Source organism: Caretta caretta, chromosome 11 (genome assembly GCF_965140235.1).
Source record: "Caretta caretta isolate rCarCar2 chromosome 11, rCarCar1.hap1, whole genome shotgun sequence".
Lineage (NCBI taxonomy): Eukaryota > Metazoa > Chordata > Testudines > Cheloniidae > Caretta > Caretta caretta.
In genome coordinates this window covers 20,514,598-20,535,041 of record NC_134216.1, presented here as the reverse complement: position 1 = coordinate 20,535,041, position 20,444 = coordinate 20,514,598, and the positions used below count along the sequence as shown (strand labels likewise).

General features: G+C 40.4%; 1 protein-coding gene and 1 long non-coding RNA gene across 10 annotated transcripts in view; one reads left to right on the top strand and one right to left on the bottom strand.

Moving 5' to 3' along the window:
- Nucleotides 1-10,070, bottom strand: part of LOC125645196 (uncharacterized) — a 31,750-nt gene extending 21,680 nt beyond the window's left edge. For 6 of the 9 annotated variants that reach the window (XR_007359232.2, XR_007359236.2, XR_012664344.1 and 3 more), the window contains exon 1: nt 9,436-9,828. This is a non-coding gene — a long non-coding RNA (uncharacterized LOC125645196). The other 3 variants (XR_007359234.2, XR_007359237.2, XR_007359238.2) reach the window with 3 other exon arrangements.
- A 176-nt stretch (nt 10,071-10,246) lies between these two features.
- Nucleotides 10,247-20,444, top strand: part of NXPH2 (neurexophilin 2) — a 57,140-nt gene continuing 46,942 nt past the window's right edge. Inside the window, exon 1 of the mRNA XM_048870414.2 lies at nt 10,247-10,647. Coding sequence (XP_048726371.1) covers nt 10,594-10,647 — 54 coding nt within the window. The 5' untranslated portion in view covers nt 10,247-10,593. The remainder of the gene's footprint in view (nt 10,648-20,444) is intronic.

Here is a 20,444-nt window from a genome sequence, read left to right as displayed (position 1 = left end):
CTTTTACCTCTGTACTAAATAAACCTGATATCTAACTTTTATTGCTATTACATGCAGAAACTACTTGAAAAGAACGTTATTGTGGTTGCAAAGTCAAGCACTTGAAAGTTAGGAAATGCCAGATTTATGGTTGCCTTTCCAACCTTAATTCTGCCCCCTCTTGTGCATCTGTCCTGTGCATTAAATGAGACAGGTGTCCTGTGGGGAAAAAAGTACATGATTACATAACCAAAGACTGTATTATAATGCATATGCACAAGGATAGAACTAAGGTTACAAAGGCAACTATTGGTCTGGCATTTCCTAACTTCTGAGTGCTTGACTTCGCAACCTAAATAACATTTTTTTCATCATAGGGTTTTATATTAATGGAATTCCCCTTTTTTTAAAAAGGAAAAGGGTAAAAATAAGTTATTTTATGAACAACTAAAACAAACCACCCCTACATCAACAGCACTTGAACACTAAACCTTCAACACTGCAGCACAGACTCTATCATTGGAGCCATAGGACTGGCTATATTAGGGACAGCAGGAGAAGGCTGTTATTCCAAAAGGAGGGGAGATGGCAGGGAGGGGGAGAGAATAGGCCACTAGGGTCTTGTGCTGGGTCTGGGTGCCAGTGGTGGTCATGAGGAGCCTGGTTTGTCTCCCTCCTGCCCCCCTGAAAGGATGTCTCCTGTCCCTCTCTGAGTTTTCTATTGTCTGATGTCTATTTTATATCAACAGGTCCCAAACTATACACAATATTCTGAATTTGGCCTTATCCCCTATATACTTTTTTCTTTCTTACAACATCACATTGCAAGATCAAATTTACTTTGGCATCCATTATCATTTCAAACCCTTCTCAGCATGACGGTTATCAATAACAACAATCTTAGATTTTATATGTCTTTTCTCTAAATTAAAGCATATCCTATATGGATATTTTTCTAATCTCTCTAAATCATTTGGGAATTTCTTTCTCTCCTCCACTGTTGATTTATTCCCTCTAATGAGGTATTCCATGCAAATTTGATTGATGTTCAATATTCAGGTCATTTATGATGTTGTGAAATAGTACTGGTCCCAATATTGAAGTCATGGAATTTTGATATCTCTATACAATCTGGTTTATTGTTCTGTTTATGGTCTAACAGCCAATTTTGTACCCACCCTACAGTATTTTTATTCTAATGACATTATCATAAAGTCTAAGTGCTGGTTTACACAGTTTTTGTACCAACAGTACAACACTGTGTGTAGAACAGCCCTTAGATTTGGACACATGGTAACATGCCACAATTATAGGCAAGATACTAAATCAGAAAGATCATGGTTATGACTTTATGTGGTAATTTCTAAATCCTCAATTCAGGAAGGCATCTGTATTCAGGAAAGCACTTAAATATGTGCTTAACTTGAAGCATATACATAAGTCCTACTGAAGCCAATAAAGGTAAGCACATACTTAACTGTTTTCTTGAATATGAAAGGACTTAAGCACATGCTTAAGTGCCTTCCTGAATTGGGGACTAAATTACTAAAATCCAGATACATTAGGGCCACTACTAAAATACACATAATACATAATAAATTCGGTTTGCCTGCAAATCCTTACTCACATGAGTAACCTCACTGATTTCAATAGTACTGATGAGGTGAATGAGGATTGCTCACATGAGTAAGGCTTTCAGGACTAGACTCTTGAAGCTATATTTGTAACAAAGACAACTATGAGACTAATCTGGCATGGTATGTTCTTTATTAAACTAGGCTGCATATTGGTCATCAGATTGTCTTTTAAGATCTTACATATCAATTCAATTCAAGTGTTTTACTTGGTACTAAGCTTTGACTAACTAGTCACTAATTTCTTTGTTCCCCCTTTTTATTTTTCTTTCATGTTCATAAAAAGGCTTTAACTGTATTGATTACCATTATTGCAGGCATCCCACTTTTAACTAGCAAACTATTGTTACCACTCTACATAGAGCTGTGCCAGCACATCTATTATAAAGCTTGTTTTTTTCAAAGGTTTTTATCTGCCATAAAAATTGACCTGGCTTGAATATTTTATTTACTCATAGATACCAGCTCACAGGTAAGTTGGATTTGCTTGCTTTAAAAAAAATCTTCGAACATATAAAAATTGTAGGAATGCAGAGTTAGAGATGTATATTTTATTTAAAGTATTTCTCAACTTCAAATTTGAAATTTTATACAAATTAAAGACTAAAGGTGCTAAGTACCCTCATCTCATGCTGAAGTAAAAGGGAGAAAAGGACATTTAATACCATCCAGGTGCCACTCAATACCTCAGGCTTTAAATTTGTAAGTGTAATGAACTCCTGCATTGGTCATCAGCAGGGTCTGAACCTGGTATCAGTATTACTGCAACAGCAACCTCTACTACTTGAGCCAAAACAGTGATTCTGTTAGCTCAGTAGGTCTCAACCGTGGTACACATACCCCTGGGGGTACACAGCAGTCTTCAGGGGGTATATCAACTCATCTAGATATTTGCCTAGTTTTACAGCAGGCTACATAAAAAGCATTAGTGAAGCCAGTACAAACTAAAATTTCATATGGACAATGACTTGTTTATAGTGCTCTATATACTGTGCATTGAAATGTAAGTACAATATTTATATTCCAATTGATTTATTTTATAATTATATGGAAAAATGAGAAATGAAGCAATTTTTCAATATATAGTGTGTTATGACACTTTTGTATTTTTATGACTGATTTTGTAAGCAAGTAGTTTTTAAGTGAAGTGAAACTTGGGGGTAGGCAAAACAAATCAGACTCCTGAAAGAGGGCCAGTACTCTAGAAAGGTTGAGAGCCACTGCATTAGCTGATAGCAGTAGACTGCTATTCTCTATTTGGACTAGCCACTAGAGGGAAACAACGCACACCCTCTAAGTCTTCACTGGATAAAATAAAACTGTGTTCTTAATTCAAGTGAGCTAACCCAATGTAAAATCCTAGGAAAGACAAGTCTGTTTCCACACGAGTTAGCAGGCTGAACTAAAGGCAGACTACTCTTTAATTTGACCTGCTAACACTTGTGAAAACTACAAACTATCTTCAGCAGGATTTTACCTAAAGTAAGCAAACTTGAGTTAAGCTTATATTGTTTTATTCCACTGAAGAGAAGGCCATGATGTAACTGAGTTACATAAACACTTGAGATCTGAATCCGTAAAGAAATGAGCCCAGTCCAGTACCCATTAAAGTAAATGGCAAAACACCCACTGATTTCAATGAATCAGGCTCATGTGTCCTGTTTTTTTTCCTACAGAATCCCCCACAAAATGTTGGAAGCCCAGCTGTGAAACGTTCAAACTCAGGAATCTACAGCAAGAGCCCCACGGCAGCTCTTAACTGTCACACTGGGGTATAGGATGAGAGGTGATCCCCAGATACTTAAATCCCAAAACAATACAGACTTTTAAAGATCAACACCAACATCTTTAATTTCACTTGGAAAGTGGACTTCAAAGTACAATGCACTGTGGTTATCGATCCTTGAATCACAAAGTCACTGATGATCATTACAATGTCTACATGAGAGAGAAATGGCAGCAGCCTTACAGTCAGCCACAGAGAATGAAAGGTACACATCCCTATGTTTACCTACTTACTAATCCAGGACAAAAATGGATTCAGTAACACTCAGGAGACAAACCATTTTGATAAAAGGTGGGCACATACCCTCAACCAATTATATAAATGCCTCCACAGCCACACTTCTAACTAAACACGTTAAATCAGTTCATTTTCATCTAGTTTATTCATCCCATCCTCTATTCTTGTCAGACAGTGGGAAAATAATAAATATGTAGTGTGTGCAGTCACTAAAAATGAGATGTAGAACTGAGTAACATCAAAGTGTTAAGCAACCAGCAGGCTAAGTCACCCAAAATCCACCTGTAAGCACATATTAGAAAAGTATTGAAATGGTAATCAGGGCCATTCCTTGTAGATAGTTAGCAAAGCCATGTTAAATGACTGGAGTTCTTGAAATATACGCCAGTATTTTCAGAGAATTAGAAGTAGATACTAATTGTATTTGTCTCTGTTAAACTTCTAATAAGATACAGGTAAACAATGTGATCTAATTAATTTGTAGGTGCTAAACTTCAGTTCCTGGCTGTTATGTTTCATTAAAATATTCTTTTAATTCAACGATCCACAGGGGATGTTAACATTTAGATTAAACTTGTGGTGTAATGATATCATTGTTTTTATTTCTCTTTGAAGTTTGTAGTAAACTACCTATGAGCCATTTGAATGGTTAATTGTCTTATGCTAATGAAGGCAACTAGTTACTGGTGTGTGACTAAGAATAGAGATTTACTTCGAAGCCATTCTTCATCCAAAGAATACCTGTTGTGATCACTTGCTGCCAAGAGCTTTAACAGTTGAGCTTCAACTATAAAAGAACTTTGGGACCTGATCCTTACTAAGGAAGAACCTCAACGTTAAGAACACCAGAATTACAAGCTGACCAGTCAATCAGACACCTCATTTAGAACTGGAAATATGCAAACAGACAGCAGCAGAGACACACACACACAAAAGCAAATACAGTACAGTACTGTTTAAACATAAACTACTAAAAATATAAAGGGAAAGTTTTTTTTTAAAAAAAGATTTGACAAGGTAAGGAAATATTTTCTGTGCTTGTTTCATTTAAATTAAGATGGTTAAAAGCAGCATTTTTCTTCTGCATAGTAAGGTTTCAAAGCTGTGTTAAGTCAATGTTCAGTTGTAAACTTTTGAAATAACAGCCATGTTTGTTCAGAGTTACGAACAATCTCCATTCCTGGGGTATTCGTAACTCTGAGGTTCTCAGATCTGCTTAAACTTTGTCAAGAAAAGTTCAAGTCTCAAGACTGTCTCCAGGTGTACCCTGGATTATCCCTGCAAATTCTCTCAAACTCTACACATGGACTGCCTATTGGACTATCACCTATTGAACTGATTCCGAAAGGACTTTTACAAATCAGCAGTCTCGCCATCTCTACTATGAAATTGATATAAGAACTTTACTCAGATCTGTATGTATAATGATCTTTAACCAGAGTAACTCTTTTCTTTTTTAATAAATCTTAGATTTAGTTAATAAGAATTGCCTGTGAGCATATATTTGAGTAAGATCTGAAATATTCATTGACCTGGTGAATAATGTGTCCAATCTCTTGAGATTGGTAGAACTTTATATATGGTGAGTAAGCTTTAAATAACCCTCACTATATAGACCTGGCTGTCTGGGTGGGAGCCAAAAGCTGGATTGCTAACCAGTAAGGTATTACAGAAGCAGTTTTGTTACCGGCATGGTGAATCTAATTATAAGAGTAAATCACCAGTTTGGGGGATCATCTGACCTATTCTTTGCAGTTTGCCCCGATTAAGCAGTCTCTGTGACCCCTCCAGCGACCACGGTCACATGGGGATACTGCAGTCCAAAGTCTCAACCTCTCCCCTAATTACAGTTTTTCATAATGAATATAAGGGGTCACAAGATGGATGCTTGTTGAACCCCAGATGTAAGGGCCTTTGCCCAGCACTGCTGGAACCTCTTGGAAAAGAAAGTGAACCCATTTAACAGCTACTCCATCCATTATTGTTTTCTTTCTGGTGTGAGCCCCAGTTCTTCCCTCTACACTCAGTGGTGACCCTTGATATGTTCATTGTTGGGTATGTGCCTATTTTGTTCCTGTTAATTTGCTCTATTAAAATTAGAGGACAGAATGGGGAGAAGGGTGAGGTGGAGGACACTCTTTAAGATTAACCAAAAGAAATGAGTTTGAACAGCAATTTGAAGAGTGAGACTGAATGCCACACTGGCACATGGATCAATAAAAGTTTTATTTGCTTGTGCTTGTATGTTATTTGATAGAGGAACAGAAGTTGCTGTTGACTGGATTCCCTAGCATTAAAAATCTGCTGTTAATCATCTTTGTCCTTAGTCTGTAGTTACAGCTAGTGATGATTTGGGACCATATTTGGCACTGAGGCCATACTGTGGGCATCCCAGTACTGGATCATCTAGTCCATTCCCCCAGCCAGGGCAGCACTGTTCCTGCAGTTTATGTATTTTATAACCTTCGAGGGAAAGATTTTTTATTTTCTTAAAATTAAACCAGAAAATTAACACACCCAGATTCAAACAACATTTTAGGTTGACACCAACACAGCAAAATAAGGGAATGCAAAGTTTAGGCCTAACATTTCGTTCTTAATTGTGAATTCTCTAGGATGGAATACAACTAATAATACTTACCATTTACTGTACATAGCGCTTTTCATCTTCAAAGCGCTTTACAAACATTTTACTCTTAGTTAATCTGGGAAAAGTATGATTTAAGGCCAACTTTTGATAGTTTGTGTGACGTTAATGTCATTTAAATTGAGTCTGTTTGTATTTAATAGGATAGAACTAAAGTACTTTAGTTTAAATGCTATTGTTCCATTAAAAGCCAATTACAGAAATTCAGCTTTCCTGGAATTTATAGCATACAGCTTTTCATTTTAGAAAGATCTATCTAAATACTTCATCGAATTTAGTCTTTATAATTATGACTAATTGCATAACAGTCTTTCCAAACTACTGCATAATCTAGCCCTGATTTGGAAATAAAATCTTTGCAGTGTGCTTGCATACGTCTCTATTTCTATGTTGGTAGTACTGCCTTTGTACAGCAGATAGCGCTCAAGATGTTTCCATTTATTAGAGGGAAGAGAGATTGTGTTGTTGCTACTGTGCTTAGTTTACCATCGAACAAATGCATTCCTATGTAGCTCAGCACAGAATAGGATGGTGTGTAGATGTCGCTGCCTTCATAGAAATGGGCACTCTCTCATTAATATATTAGCCGAATAAATAATTGTTTAACTTATATGTGGATAAATATAATTTCTTTTAATTGAAATTAACATACGTAGTCCCCAAACAAATATGTTTGTAGAAGGCACCATTTATTTTTAACTCAGGATATAGAAGTAGCATTTAGATTCAAATTCTATTAGGTAAGTGTAAATCCATATGTCATTGAAATTGATTATTCTCTATTTAAAAAAAAAAGTAAAAATGCAGCACTAAGCAAATCTGCTAAAAAGCACATAAGTGGGGCAAACTTTCAAAATATTAAATATTATAAAAATAGCTGCACCAGTGCAGATTGAATTTTAATGGATGGTCTCAATGAGCATGTGTGTTTGTTCAAGGTATTTTCTGTATCTTCGGAGTGTGATGAAAATGAACTCATTTTAGAGTTTGCCTAGTTGAATTTTGTTTATTGTTATGGACCAAGTGTAATTTTTCAGACCCATATGAATACCTGAGATTTAAGACTATATCCCATGCACAGAATACAATTCCATATATAACACATACAGAAGAGGAACCTCAGTGGGAAACTAATGGATACAACTACATTATTGCAATCATCTGGTAAAATTGTGCCCGTTTTTCTGGACAGTTAAAGGATTTTTAAACATTTTTTTACTAGTGAGGCTTTGAGAAATTTAAAATGAAATTGGAACATAGAGTTAGTAATGAGATGAGACATGGCAAGAGAAAACTAGGGGGAAACTAATCTGCAAATGACAGGCATGGTTTTGAAAAATGAAACAACTGCTGCTATCCCAATTTCAGCCTGGTGGTAGAGAGGTTGCATATCACTCACATGCAAATTACAGATTAGAAAGATGTGGCACTGCCAAGCTCAAAACATTCACATCAATTAAAAATAAAAGCACTACCCCTTCACTTCCACGAAAGCAGTAGGTGTGTGTGTTCAACGCAGCTATCTGCTCTATGAGCACATTGGAACTTCAGCTGAACAGTTTGCCTCATGAACACACCATGTTTTCAAAACTTTACTTCTCCTTTTTCAGGGTTTAACTAATCATCTGGCATTTAGGGGAAGGAGGGCAGAGAGTGAAAAGCATCAAGCTTCTTATCCTTTTCTCAAAAATTGGTCCAGGTGTGTGTGTTTTTGTTGTTGTTTTTTTTTTCTAGCCACTAAAAGAAAATCATTTCATCCTGGTTTGTTTTGCTTGGACTCACCCCCCCACCCCTTCCCTGCATCTTTTCAAACATAAAGAAAAGGAGTACTTGTGGCACCTTAGAGACTAACCAATTTATTTGAGCATGAGCTTTCGTGAGCTACAGCTCACTTCATCGGATGCATACCGTGGAAACTGCAGCAGACTTTATATATACACAGAGAATATGAAACAATACCTCCTCCCACCCCACTGTCCTGCTGGTAATAGCTTATCTAAAGTGATCATCAGGTTGGGCCATTTCCAGCACAAATCCAGGTTTTCTCACCCTCCACTCCCCCACACAAATTCACTCTTTGTGTGGGGGGGTGGAGGGTGAGAAAACCTGGATTTGTGCTGGAAATGGCCCAACCTGATGATCACTTTAGATAAGCTATTACCAGCAGGACAGTGGGGTGGGAGGAGGTATTGTTTCATATTCTCTGTGTATATATAAAGTCTGCTGCAGTTTCCACGGTATGCATCCGATGAAGTGAGCTGTAGCTCACGAAAGCTCATGCTCAAATAAATTGGTTAGTCTCTAAGGTGCTACAAGTACTCCTTTTCTTTTTGCGAATACAGACTAACACGGCTGTTACTCTGAAACTTTTCAAACATGTGTATCAACTGACTTGCCATGCCTGTATCTCATTACCTATGTGCTAGATTCTACTCTCTTCTGTAACATGAGCAATAACACTCTTTTTCCTGAATGTGAAAACAATCTGCTCTGAACTAAGAACTTCCCCTCCCCTTGTAGACACTGTTCTAGCTCAGAGAGGTGAGTTAATTAATAGGGTCTGTGTGCTCTGATCCTCTGGAGAAAGTTGTAAGTGCCTCCAGAGTTATGGTGATGATGGAACCTGGCTTTGATGAAACAGCTGGTGCAACCACCTGCATTCATGTCTCTCGGAAGAATCAATGGCCCTTGTTAAGGTATGTAACATGGAAAAGTGCATTTTATAAAGGATAGTCAGTCTTTCTGGCAACATTCTCGAGTCACATGGGAAGAAAGTGAAATCTCACTGTGTTGAATCCTAAATAGTTTCCTATAACTAGCTCTAAATGCCTAAACGCTGTAACATAAACTGACTTTTGCAAGTCCTGTAGCTGGGTAGCCCTGCTTCTGCCATGCATCATTCTCCTATAGAACAACGCTGAAAACAAAACACACACTTTCCCATACCCTCTCCAGCACTGTATCTGAGTGCAAATAGAGATTTATAAGGGAACTATAAATGAGGCACTATAAATACAACGGGCTTTCCTAAAAATAGGATAAAATGGGTAAATTAAGCCAAACCATCCTCCCTTTCCTTTTAGAGGGGAAAGCAGTGAGAACAGGGAGATTGTGGGGGCGGCAGGGGTTAAATAGTTGATCATTTTACATACTTTTCTTTAACCAGCAGGCCAAAGGAGATGGAAATGATGTTCAAGGTGATCCCCAGTGTGTCCTGTCCGGAGGTGAAAAATGCAAACTTGCTTTACTTGGTCAGTCCTGAACCTGCAGCGGAGCCGTGCATACCGGGCACGGACTAAGGGTTAGCAATAAAGGACAGTCCTGCTACCGCCAATCCTTAACCCGCCCTATGAATCCCCCCTTCCTCAAAGCGCAGAACGGGACGTTTCTGCCCCCCCCAGGTTACAGCAGCCCCACTCCCAGCGAGCTGCCTTTCTCCCCTTCCCGGCTGGTGGCTGGCGGGGGGGGGGGGCACCCAGGACACCGGCGCAGGAGCACCCCCGCTGGGGGGGGTTGGTCCAGACCCCCGTGGCCCGCGCACATGATTACAACCCCCCCCCCCCGCTCCCGCGGGCCTGGAGAGAGCCCCCAGGCTGCGCCCGGCGCCCGCCCCCCTCAGCGTTACCCCCCGGGGCCGCGGACTCGAAGCTCCTGCCTCAGTCAGAGCGATGCCGCCCGACGTGCCTCCGGGGACAGGCCGCTTACCCGGCCGCGCCTCCCCCTCCTGCCTCAGCGCCTCCCCGGCCGCGGCGCCCCTGCCCGTCCTGTCTGCCCGGCGGAGCCCGCCCCGAGCGCCGCTCCCCCGGGCACGCCCCGGCCCCGCCACCGCACTTCCCCCCTCAAGCGCGCCTGGCTCCTCCGCCCCCCCCCCCCGACCCCGGCTCCTCACTGCCACGCCACCCCCAACTCCCCGGCGGGACCCCGCGCTCCCAAGCTCCTCCCCGCCCGGCCTCGCGCAGCCCGCGAGCGGGGCGGGCAGCTGGAGAGGCGGCTGGCGTGCGCAGCGGGGATGCTGCCGCTGCGGCGGCGGCTGCTCGGCCCCCGGGGGGGCGGGGGGAGGTGACGGCCCCCCTGGATCTCAGGTCCGGTCCTGCAGCGGCACGGCAGGGCTCTGCCGTGGCCAGTTCAGGTCGCCCCGCTGCCTGAGGAGCGGAGCGCTGCGCTGAGGATGTGTTGGGGGTTTGATTCTCCCGGTTTGCGTTTTGCTTAAGGTGATCACAGTGGTATGTCCCTGTACTCAGTCCTGCCCCCCAAAGTGGAGATGTGCAAGATCCAAGTAAGGGAAATCATCTCCTAGACTCCAAGCCAGAATGATGTACCTGCAGCCCCTGCCTCTTATTGTGGTACAGAGCTTCCTTCAGCTTGTAAGTCTGCTTCTTTTTTTTTTTTTTTTAAATAAATCTTTATGCTAGAAGTAACTGCAGAGCCCTTGGAAAGCTATAGCCAAGGCGCTTCTGAAAGGCTTTTGCATCTATCTCTGTGTCAAAGCAGCAGGCATTCCTTTGCAGGTTGTTATGTAGGCTAGAAATACCTGAAACCAGAGTCTTTGCAGAGGGTTTATTTAATTATCCAGGATGAGTTTAGTTTTTTGTAACCAGTTTCAGATATCCAAAGTAATGGAGCACATGCCCCTTCATCAAACATTTGTGCTCGGTGGTGATTATGCTGGATTGTGGTGCCTTTTTGCTGGGAGCATGGCATTTAACACTCTTTTTTCTCCCTGCTTGTTTCGTGCAACTTTAAGAGCAACTAAATACGAGTTCTTAACACACAATCTGTATATTCTCTCCCATTAAACTGCTGTCATGTTACTTGGGAAAGGTAATGATTGTTGTCTACCTGCATACTGTCTTTTGGAGATAAAATAGGGAGTAGACTTTAATCCAGTAAAGGCAGCCACAACTTGCAGCAAAACAACTGATTGTTACAGACCCATAAATTAAGATTCTCTTTTAAGAGTGCCATAGTTTTCTCAGTATTTTTTGTAATATTTTTCAGTAAGTTTAATTGGGATTTCAAATTTCTAAGGCCTGTATTTTAAATAATGCTCTCTAACAATAGAAGCTGTAACTGCCTGTAGGACATATCTGTGACTGTGGGCATATTGAATATCCTGAGCTACGCGGTGCTTCAGAGTACCACAATTCCACTTCTGAACCTTACTCTAGATCCACAGTTAGCATTGCGCAGTACCAATTTAGTTAACTATTTTAAGGAAGTGAATGACAAACACTGGCTTAAAATTATTATCCTTATGAACTTTTCTGTTTTCCTAACTGCATATTAAACAGTTATTGTAGAGTTTATGATTATTTGCTGGACTCCACACAAGGATTTCTGTCCATTTGGATTCGATACAGGAACATGTGTCTGTGTAGTACTGTTTAATTATACGTTAAATGCAAAAGAATTTGAGTGACTGAAGTAATAGGTTTCGGCAATATAGATTTAAAAAGCTGGAGCTACAAAATGAAATTAAAATGAGATGTTTATTTGAAATAGGTGTGTAAAGAGTGTAATCTTTAGCACACCTCTTTTAATGAGAAAATAAAATTCTGGTTCTTGGGATATTAGTGAAAAATAAACTGAATTTGAGGGGGGGGATAAAGAACCTTAAAATGAGTTTGCCAGCCTTACCTGAAAGCAAAGAAAACGTAATTTTATTTCAAAATGCCTTTTTCCAGGAGCATGTTAATTATGTGAGCAGTTATCTCTGATTTATGCTGCAAAAGTTCTGCCTCTTTTCCTAGCTGTCTTGTATCTGAAAGTTTGTCACCATAGTCAATAGGGAATGTGTAATAACCCTTGAAAGGATTATTAAACACCCTCCTTAAGAACTGGATTCTAATATTAAAGCATGAGTTGATTGATTAGTTTTTGAGGAAGCTTATGTCAAATTCTAATCCGTTTTTGGATTGTGCTTGTCTTCTAATGTTTTTTGCTTCAGCACTTTATCATGGCAATGAAGTACGGAGCTGCAGTCTTGCGATAAGGCACACATTTCTTTCACACTGCTATCCTTTTGGACAATAAAAGGCTGTTTACATTCTTCACATTCTTACAACACGGTTTCTAGCTAACCAACACACAGGGGTTAGGGATGTGAATGGAAAGCAGTAAATGGATTACAAAGTTGCTGAGGAGAAGAGAACTAAATGGAAACGCTTTTTCTTTTTCTTTTTTTACTACCAGATATCAAAGGGACTGATTAAAACTTGTCCCAACAGGCATCAGTTGTGTTCCACATTTTTTATGGATGATGATGTGAACTTACTTGCTGTGGTCTTTAAAACTGTTTAGTGTGAACGCTGATCACTTTGAAGAACCAAAATATGTTTTCTTTGATGCTACAAAAATCACATGCAGTCAATACCTGTTCTCAGATGATACAAGCTGTATAACTCTCAGAGGGGGAGTCGTGATTATTCTGCCTTTTAACTATTTACATCATAAACAATTAAAGCTTTGGAGGCACTTAGTCCTGCAATGCTTATCATGAATTTAATCAAAAATAATTTGAAACAAAGCAACAGTGTCTTAGATTGTAGGGGTAGCTTTGTGGTACCAAGTAATGCTAATATTTAAAAAGTTGTGTTTATACTTTTGTGGTGTACTGGATTATATCAGGACATTTATTTATCATTTGCCTTCTGTTAACCAAAGTTAAGCTATAGTTTTATTGTTATTTTGTTCTAAACAGAGAATACTAAATTGAATTTTGAACACTTGGTATCTATGGTGGTATATAGATTAGATTTTTCAAAGGAATAATTGCTTCTTGGAATCTAATTAGTAGAATTTTAGCAAGCTGATATTAGTGATATTTAAATATCAATTCTTGTCTTATCTTTTTAAACCATCAAAAATAAACATAGAAAATCTTAATATACTACAAGGGGTTCCGCATTTCAGCCAATTAAGAGAAAATTACCATTTTTAGAGTTGTGATAGAGCAAAATGCTTGTAACCCAGCAAACTTTGTATAATCAACAAGCCTTCATCTCAAAATTTCTTACAGGAATTGGGATGATGATTCTTTTAAGTTAATTTCTTCTTAAGTATATAATTTTCATGTTTAATGAAAAAAAGATGCTAAAATGCAAAAAATAAATACATCAGTGAGTGTGCCATATTTCTTAAGGCATTTAGAACTAAAAATAAAAAATACACTTTATCCAGTTTCAGTTCAAAATCAGTATATGCTTTTCAAATACAAATGAAAGTCTGTATAGACGTACACACTTTTTTACACTACTTTATATATTCAAGTATATTATACAATGAGAATGCATGCCATTATATTAGATTACAGAGGTGTGCTAACTCACTTTTCTAGGAGTATCTTCAATTTATAAATCAGTTTACTCCATACATCCCTAGTCAGTATACGTCAGAATGATAATTTGTGCACAGTCAATACTGATCTGGGCAGTTATTGGCTAAATGGCAACAAGACAAAATAAAAAGCTGCTACAATATTATAACCAGTAGTTACAATTGCTTGACATTTAATATTAGTTAAGATGTTCAATTGTCATTTAATTACTCAGTGTTGCATTAGTAATTATATTTTATGAATAATGGAATCACCCCCATTAGCAGTGGAAAAGAACTAAAGTACTAGGGTCATCTACTACATCCTCTATCAATACTGGATTATTTTCTACAGTACATTTGCCAGTGTTTTGTCAAATCTAATATTAAGAGTCTGAAGAGTTAGGGCTTCCTCCGCTCTCCTTGGGAGATTATTCCCCATTCTAATAAATCTTACTGTTAGCAAGTTTTCCTGATATTTAGCCTGCTTTTTTCTTAACTTCATTGTATTTCCCCTATTTATATTTTGCTGATGAAAAATGTCATGTTATTTACATAGGTCCCTAATTTAAAATGTGGGGAACTACTTAAACAAATAAACAAAAACAAACAACGCACCTTCACTTTCTTAATTCCAGGTAATATCAATGGTCATGTATTTTTGCATTTGATTCATGGGTGCAAATCGGATTTTCCTTTAGCTCTGTAAGAATGGGCCAGTAGTTCTTTATCTCAGTGTTTTACATTATAGACAAATGCTAGTGCAGTGCATTGTAATGGTTCTGTAACAGGGTAGTTTAACTGCTTGTTTGTTCTTCAAATTCTACTTCCTGAAGCTTTGCAGCATAAGATTTGAAATATATATATATATATATATATAGCAGCACTTTCTAGTGCCTATAGTTCAAGTTATGTCAGCATTCTCATGAAACTCAATTCTAACTTAGCCATCAACTTTCTCACTTGGCAAAGAGTTGTCAAACATGCTGTTCATCTAAGAGCCACTTGTTTTATAAATACTTTTTAAAAGCAGATGAGTTATTTTTAAGTTGCTTGTGATTGTGTGTGTGTGTGTGTGTGCGTGCACATGCAATGGAGAAGTTTATTTAAGAACTTTTCTCTCAGTAAGACTGGTTAATGTAGCTTTGGTTTAAGGGAAAATCAGTAAGAAATTAGTCCATTTGTGTTTAATTTTTTTAAAATAGCTGAAATAGTTACCTTTATTAAAAATTAGATTTGACAAAAAATCCAAAATTCTCAGACATAGTCTTTGTTAAAACAGACTTAAGTCATTGATAAGAAGGGGAAAAGAACCTTACTGGAACACTGTAATATTAGAAGAAACACAAACATCTTGAAAGTTGGCATATCAACATATATCAAAGTTTGCAATTAATAGAAGTATGTGTTGAAAAGTCTGAAATGCAGTGCTAAGGTCCCCTCAAACCTGAATTGTGTCTCCTTATCCCTGCTAACCTGGGCCCCCTCTATGTAAGGATAATTTTGCCTGAAATAATCACAGCTGATTGACATGGCAAATCCTGTATATTTTGCATTTCAAATAGAAAACCAAGACTCTCCAGTCGCCTTAAATCCTGTGGGTGAAATCCTGTTCTTATTGAATTTCAGTAGGAGTTGTGCTGCTGACTTTAATAGGGCCAAGATTTCACCTTGTTTATTTTGGTGTTTTGCTTGATGCTGCAGAAAATGTAAAACCAAATCTGTCTTGGCTTAATACAGCAGAGTATAGATAGTTTAAGGAGGGTGGAAAGAGACTGAAGTTTAAAACAGACCAACTGTTGTGGGTAATAGGATTAACAAAGTTGTGAAATTTCCATTGCATGACATGAAAGATGTATATTAAGAAGGTGGAATGAGAATTATATTTCAGTTTGTATTAATGAAATATAATGGTGATACTTTGCACCTTCCACATAAGGATCTAAACATGATTTTCAAACATCGGTTGATCTAGTCCTGTGTGGTAGGTAAATATTAGTCATGTTTTACATGTAGCATAACTGAGGTATAGAGAAGTTAAGGATATTGTTAAAAAAAAATCACACAGCAAGACAGTGTAGAAAATTGACACCTGGGTCTCCTGATGGTGATGCCCAGGCCTAATGTACTAGATCACAACACGTCTCCAATCTTCCCAAGCAAGTCACTCAACCTCTGCATCTCAGTTTCCCAATCTGTAGAATGGGGATGATAATGTTTGCCTCACAGCCCCTGCTGAAATACACAATAAATATGTGCAATAATTTTTGCTAATTACTAGTAGCCTAATTTAACAGATGGGAAAAATGGAGATAGAGAGACGATAATAGAGACAAGATCCCATTTTTAGAAGTGACTACGGTTATGTCTACAATACAGTAAAAGACCTGCGGCTGGCCCAGGTCAGTTGACTCACGCTTGCGGGGCTCAGGTTAGAGGGCTATAAAATTGTAGCATAGATGTTTGGGCTTGGGCTGGAGCCTGAATGTCTACACTACAGTTTTATAGCCTCTCAGCCTGAGACCCACTAGCCTGAGTCAACTGACCTGGACCAGCTCTGGCTGTGCCGTGAGTCTTTTATCGCAGTGTAGATGTACCCGTAGGCACTTAGGAACCTAAGTCTTGTTGAAAGTAAATGGGACCTATGACTTAGGGCAAGATTTTTAAATGTATTTTGCTACCCAGAGATATAGCCAGAGAGATTTTATAAAGCACTTAAATAGGTGCCTAACTCTACCTAGATACTTAAAGCTCTGTAGGCACCTGTCTGTATCTTTAGGCACCAAAATACCTTTGAAAATCTGTCCCTAAGCAGCTAGGTCCCACTGACTTTCTCCTAAGTCACTTAGGTGCTCTTGAAAATTTTACTCTAAATGCTTGGCAGGGGTTTGGCAGCAGGAGATGCTGTGGTCTAGTGGCTTGGACGTGGGCCTAGAACTCATGAGATCCAGGCACTATTTCTGGTAACATTTATTCATGCATCATGAGCCCCTTAGACATAATAGGAAGTTGGTGCATACAGATTTTAAAATTGTGTCTAAATACTCATATATACTGAACACCAAGCCATAAAGGCTCCAGATAAGTCAGTATCTCTACTAGTTGAACAACAAGCTTTTTAAAAGATTTTTATTGTTATTTTTATCAATATTACATGCTGACAAGATAAACTTTTATGGCTCCAGTTCAACTATCTTGGTCCATCAGATCAATAATACACATTTTTAAACAATTCCTTGTGTGTATGTATTTACAGCATAGATCTTAACATCTCAAGAATCATTAGGATATAGAGGGTCATTAAACTAACATTTTACATTTTCTTAAATATATTTTCACAGACCATTTTTTAAAAAAAGTCTTAGATTTGTATTTACACACTAGATGGGACCATTAAAGTCAATTACACCAATTCATTCTTGAGTACTTGTGAGAAGCATTGCCCTTTTCTTTTTTGCCAATCTAAGCTTCTTGATTTTAAGTATTGGTAAAAGTAAAGGCACTTCTACTGAACAGATACGGGGCAGGCTTCTTCCAGGTGCACGGGATGTATTTTTACATATCTTTTTATTTCTGTCTATCAAATTGCCATGTGGCCAAATTCTGCTACAGCGATGAGGTGTTTGCCTGGGAATTTCTAGTGGACCAATAAGTGGGAGATGTAAAAAAGAGGAGAAGGTTTGAAAGTTATCATCCCAACGTGGCCAACATATATCAACCATAGGTTTGACTTCAAACATCATATTCTCCTTCAACTCTTCTTCTCCTGAGTTCAAAGCCAAAGTGACCTATTTATGTTTTAGAATATTTCCCAAAATTCCTAAATTATGTCCTTTAGTTGTCTTTACATTTAATTTATACTCTCTTGATTTCCAATGAAGTCTAGTAGCTTAAATTACTGTCAAGCATCTTCAGGAAATTTATAGAATCATGCAACTTAAAGAAAAAGACCTGTTAGGTTATCTAATCTATACCCCTGACAGCACCGGATTGGTTCCTATGGTATATTTTCTATCATGGTGTCTAGTCTAATTTTTAATAACTCATGCAACATAGCTTTCACCACTTTCATTAGAAACCTATCCCAGTTCCACAATTTAACGGATCATACCATTTGCAAGTTTTAGTCTACCTTTAGTCTACCTTTTAGATATTTAGTCTACCTTTTTCTAATTTCATCTCATTACTTTGTTCCACCCTGAATCATGCAAACAATTTCTCACCCTCTTTTGACCTTTATTTCAAGCACTGTTGTTATTTATATTGTAGTAGCACCCAAAATGCGCTAGACTCTGTGCAGATGTAACCCTTCTGCCAGAGTCGGCAGCAACAACGGCCAGGTTCAGTATATCGGAGTTTCTCAAAACAATGCAAAACAGAACCGGCTTGAGCACCCACCCAGTGATCTGGGAAAACTAACCACCACCTTTAACAGATCCTGGGTACCCAGGCCCGCCGACAGCAATTCTGGGTTCCAGGGCAGAACAGTCAATAGGCCCCCACACATGCACAAGCCGCGCGGATGCGGTCTGCCCAACATTTGGGCAGTGCTGCACCTGCGCTGGCTGGTACCCAGCAAGCTGCTGGTTGCACTGCTGAGCGCACTCTTCCAGCACGGTCAGGGCTTCCACATGCCCGCCCAGTAGGGTTGCCAACTTTCTAATTACGCAAACCCAAAGACCCTTGCCCCGCTCCTACTCCACCGCTTCCCTGAGGCCACGCCCTGTTCTGCCTCTTCTCAGACACCCCGCCCCCTGCTCACTCATCCCCCATCCCTCTGTTGCTTGCTGTCCCCCACCTTCACTCACTTTCACCAGGCTGGGGCAGGGGGCTGGGGTGCAGGAGTGGTTGAGGGGTTCTGCTCTGGGAGGGAGTTTGGGTGCAGTAGGGAGTTTGGGTGTGGGAAGGGGTTCGGGGTCGGGCTCTGGGAGGGAGTTTGGGTGCGGGCTCTAGGCTGGGGCAGAGGGTTGGGGTGCAGGAGGTGGTCAGGGGGTCAGCGCATACATCGGGCAGCTCCTGAAAGTGACCAGCACACCCTCTGGCAGCGGCTCCTAGGCAGAGGGCCCAGGGGGTCTCCGTGTGCCGCTGTCCACAGGCACCACCCCGCAGCTCCCACTGGCCACAGTTCCCAGCCAATGGGAGCTGTGGAGTCGGCACTGGGGACAGAGGTCCCCCCAGGGGCTGTAGGGCCGTTCTGGCCGCTTCCAGAAGCAGTGCGGAGTTAGTACGGGCAGGAAGCCTGCCTTAGCTCTGCAGTGCTGCCAGCAGCGGCCAGGAGGCCCAGGGCCCTTTTACATTGCCCTGGGCCCTTGGCAATTACCCCCTTCCCCTCCTCGGCGGACCTGTGGGTACCTCTAAGAGGCAATACTTTCCCCCTTGCAAGCACCAAGTCTGTGTATAACAAAAGAAAACTTTTAACAGGGAAAGGAAACCAAGCATTCATTTGTGAAAACAACACAACCATGGTTCAAATGCATGTGACCACAAGCAAACACCCAACCCACAGTACATATGGGCAATGTCCTTTGCCTCATTTTCTCACCCTGCAGTGTGAAAGTCCAACAAATGAATGTCCCTTTAACATGTCACTCCCCTTTCCTTTCACTATACCCCATTGATAATTGGTTGTCCTTAGTCAGCAAAGACCCAGAGCTCAAAGGTGGGTTCACCTTCCACCCTGGAAGTGGTGGTGCAGGTGTAGGGGGGGCGCTCACGCAATGCCTCTGCTGCTGCTGAGCCACTCTGCAATTGGCTTATTGCAGCTGCAAACTCTGCTGCTGGTTGCTTGCTGCTGCTCTTTGCTGCTCACTACCGCTTCTGTGATGCCATGTGCTGAGGTTCCACCACTAAGGGCTTGGCTACACTTACATTTTATAGCGCTCTAACTTGCTGGCTCAGGGGTGTGAAAAATCACCCCCCTCCCCTGAGTGCAGCCAGTCAGAGTGCTTTAAAGCGCTAGTGTAAACAGGCTCCCAGCGCTCAGAGCAAATCCCCTCATGGAGGTGGATTACCAGGAATGCTGGGAGACCTCTCTCCCAGCGCTCATGGGTGACCACACTCGCACTTCAAAGCGCTGCCCCAGGAGCACTCCCGCGACAGCGCTTTGAAGTTTCCAGTGTAGCCATGCCCTCAGCCCAGCTCTCGGTGATTTCACTGTGTAGCAGGGAACCTCGCTGCTAGCGTAGCCTCCACATTGCCTTTTTCTGCAACACTGTCTACACACAAGGTCAAAGGCTTAGCCCCTAGATCTGCTATCAGTGATTCAGCTCTGATAATCACTGAACAGAAACACTGGACTCTCAGCTGAATTTAATCAGCTCTGTCTGTAAACACTGGGGAGAAGAGCAGGTCAGATGGTGTCTAGGACTGTTTAAGCAAAGTCTATAAAGGTGGATAGAAACAACTATCCCTATCTCCTTAACTGGGCGTTGGCATCCCTACCTCTGCTTTGCAAGTGAGATTTCAGGTAGGGTGACCCCCCTCAGTCAAGACATACCAAGTAAAGTTTTGCTGTCCTTTACTCATGCAATAAGAATAATATTTCATTATCCCAGCCTTAAATGCAAAAATGAATGTTAACCCCAAACCAGCCAGAATTGATTACTTTGGCAACGTAGCTCCATCTGCGGAGTACCTAGGCAGAGTAGGTGTGTCTGTGCAAATACAGTCCACTTCTGAAGTCTTTTTCTCCCAGTTCATCACTAGATACCAGGGGAGAGCTCACTTAGACTCTGCTTACTCGGACATAATCATGTCCTGAAAGGCATGCCATCAAAGGCTCTGATCCTGCAAGGAGCTCTGTGTGGGTGGATATTCTGTGCCTATGTAGTCCATTGCAATAAACACA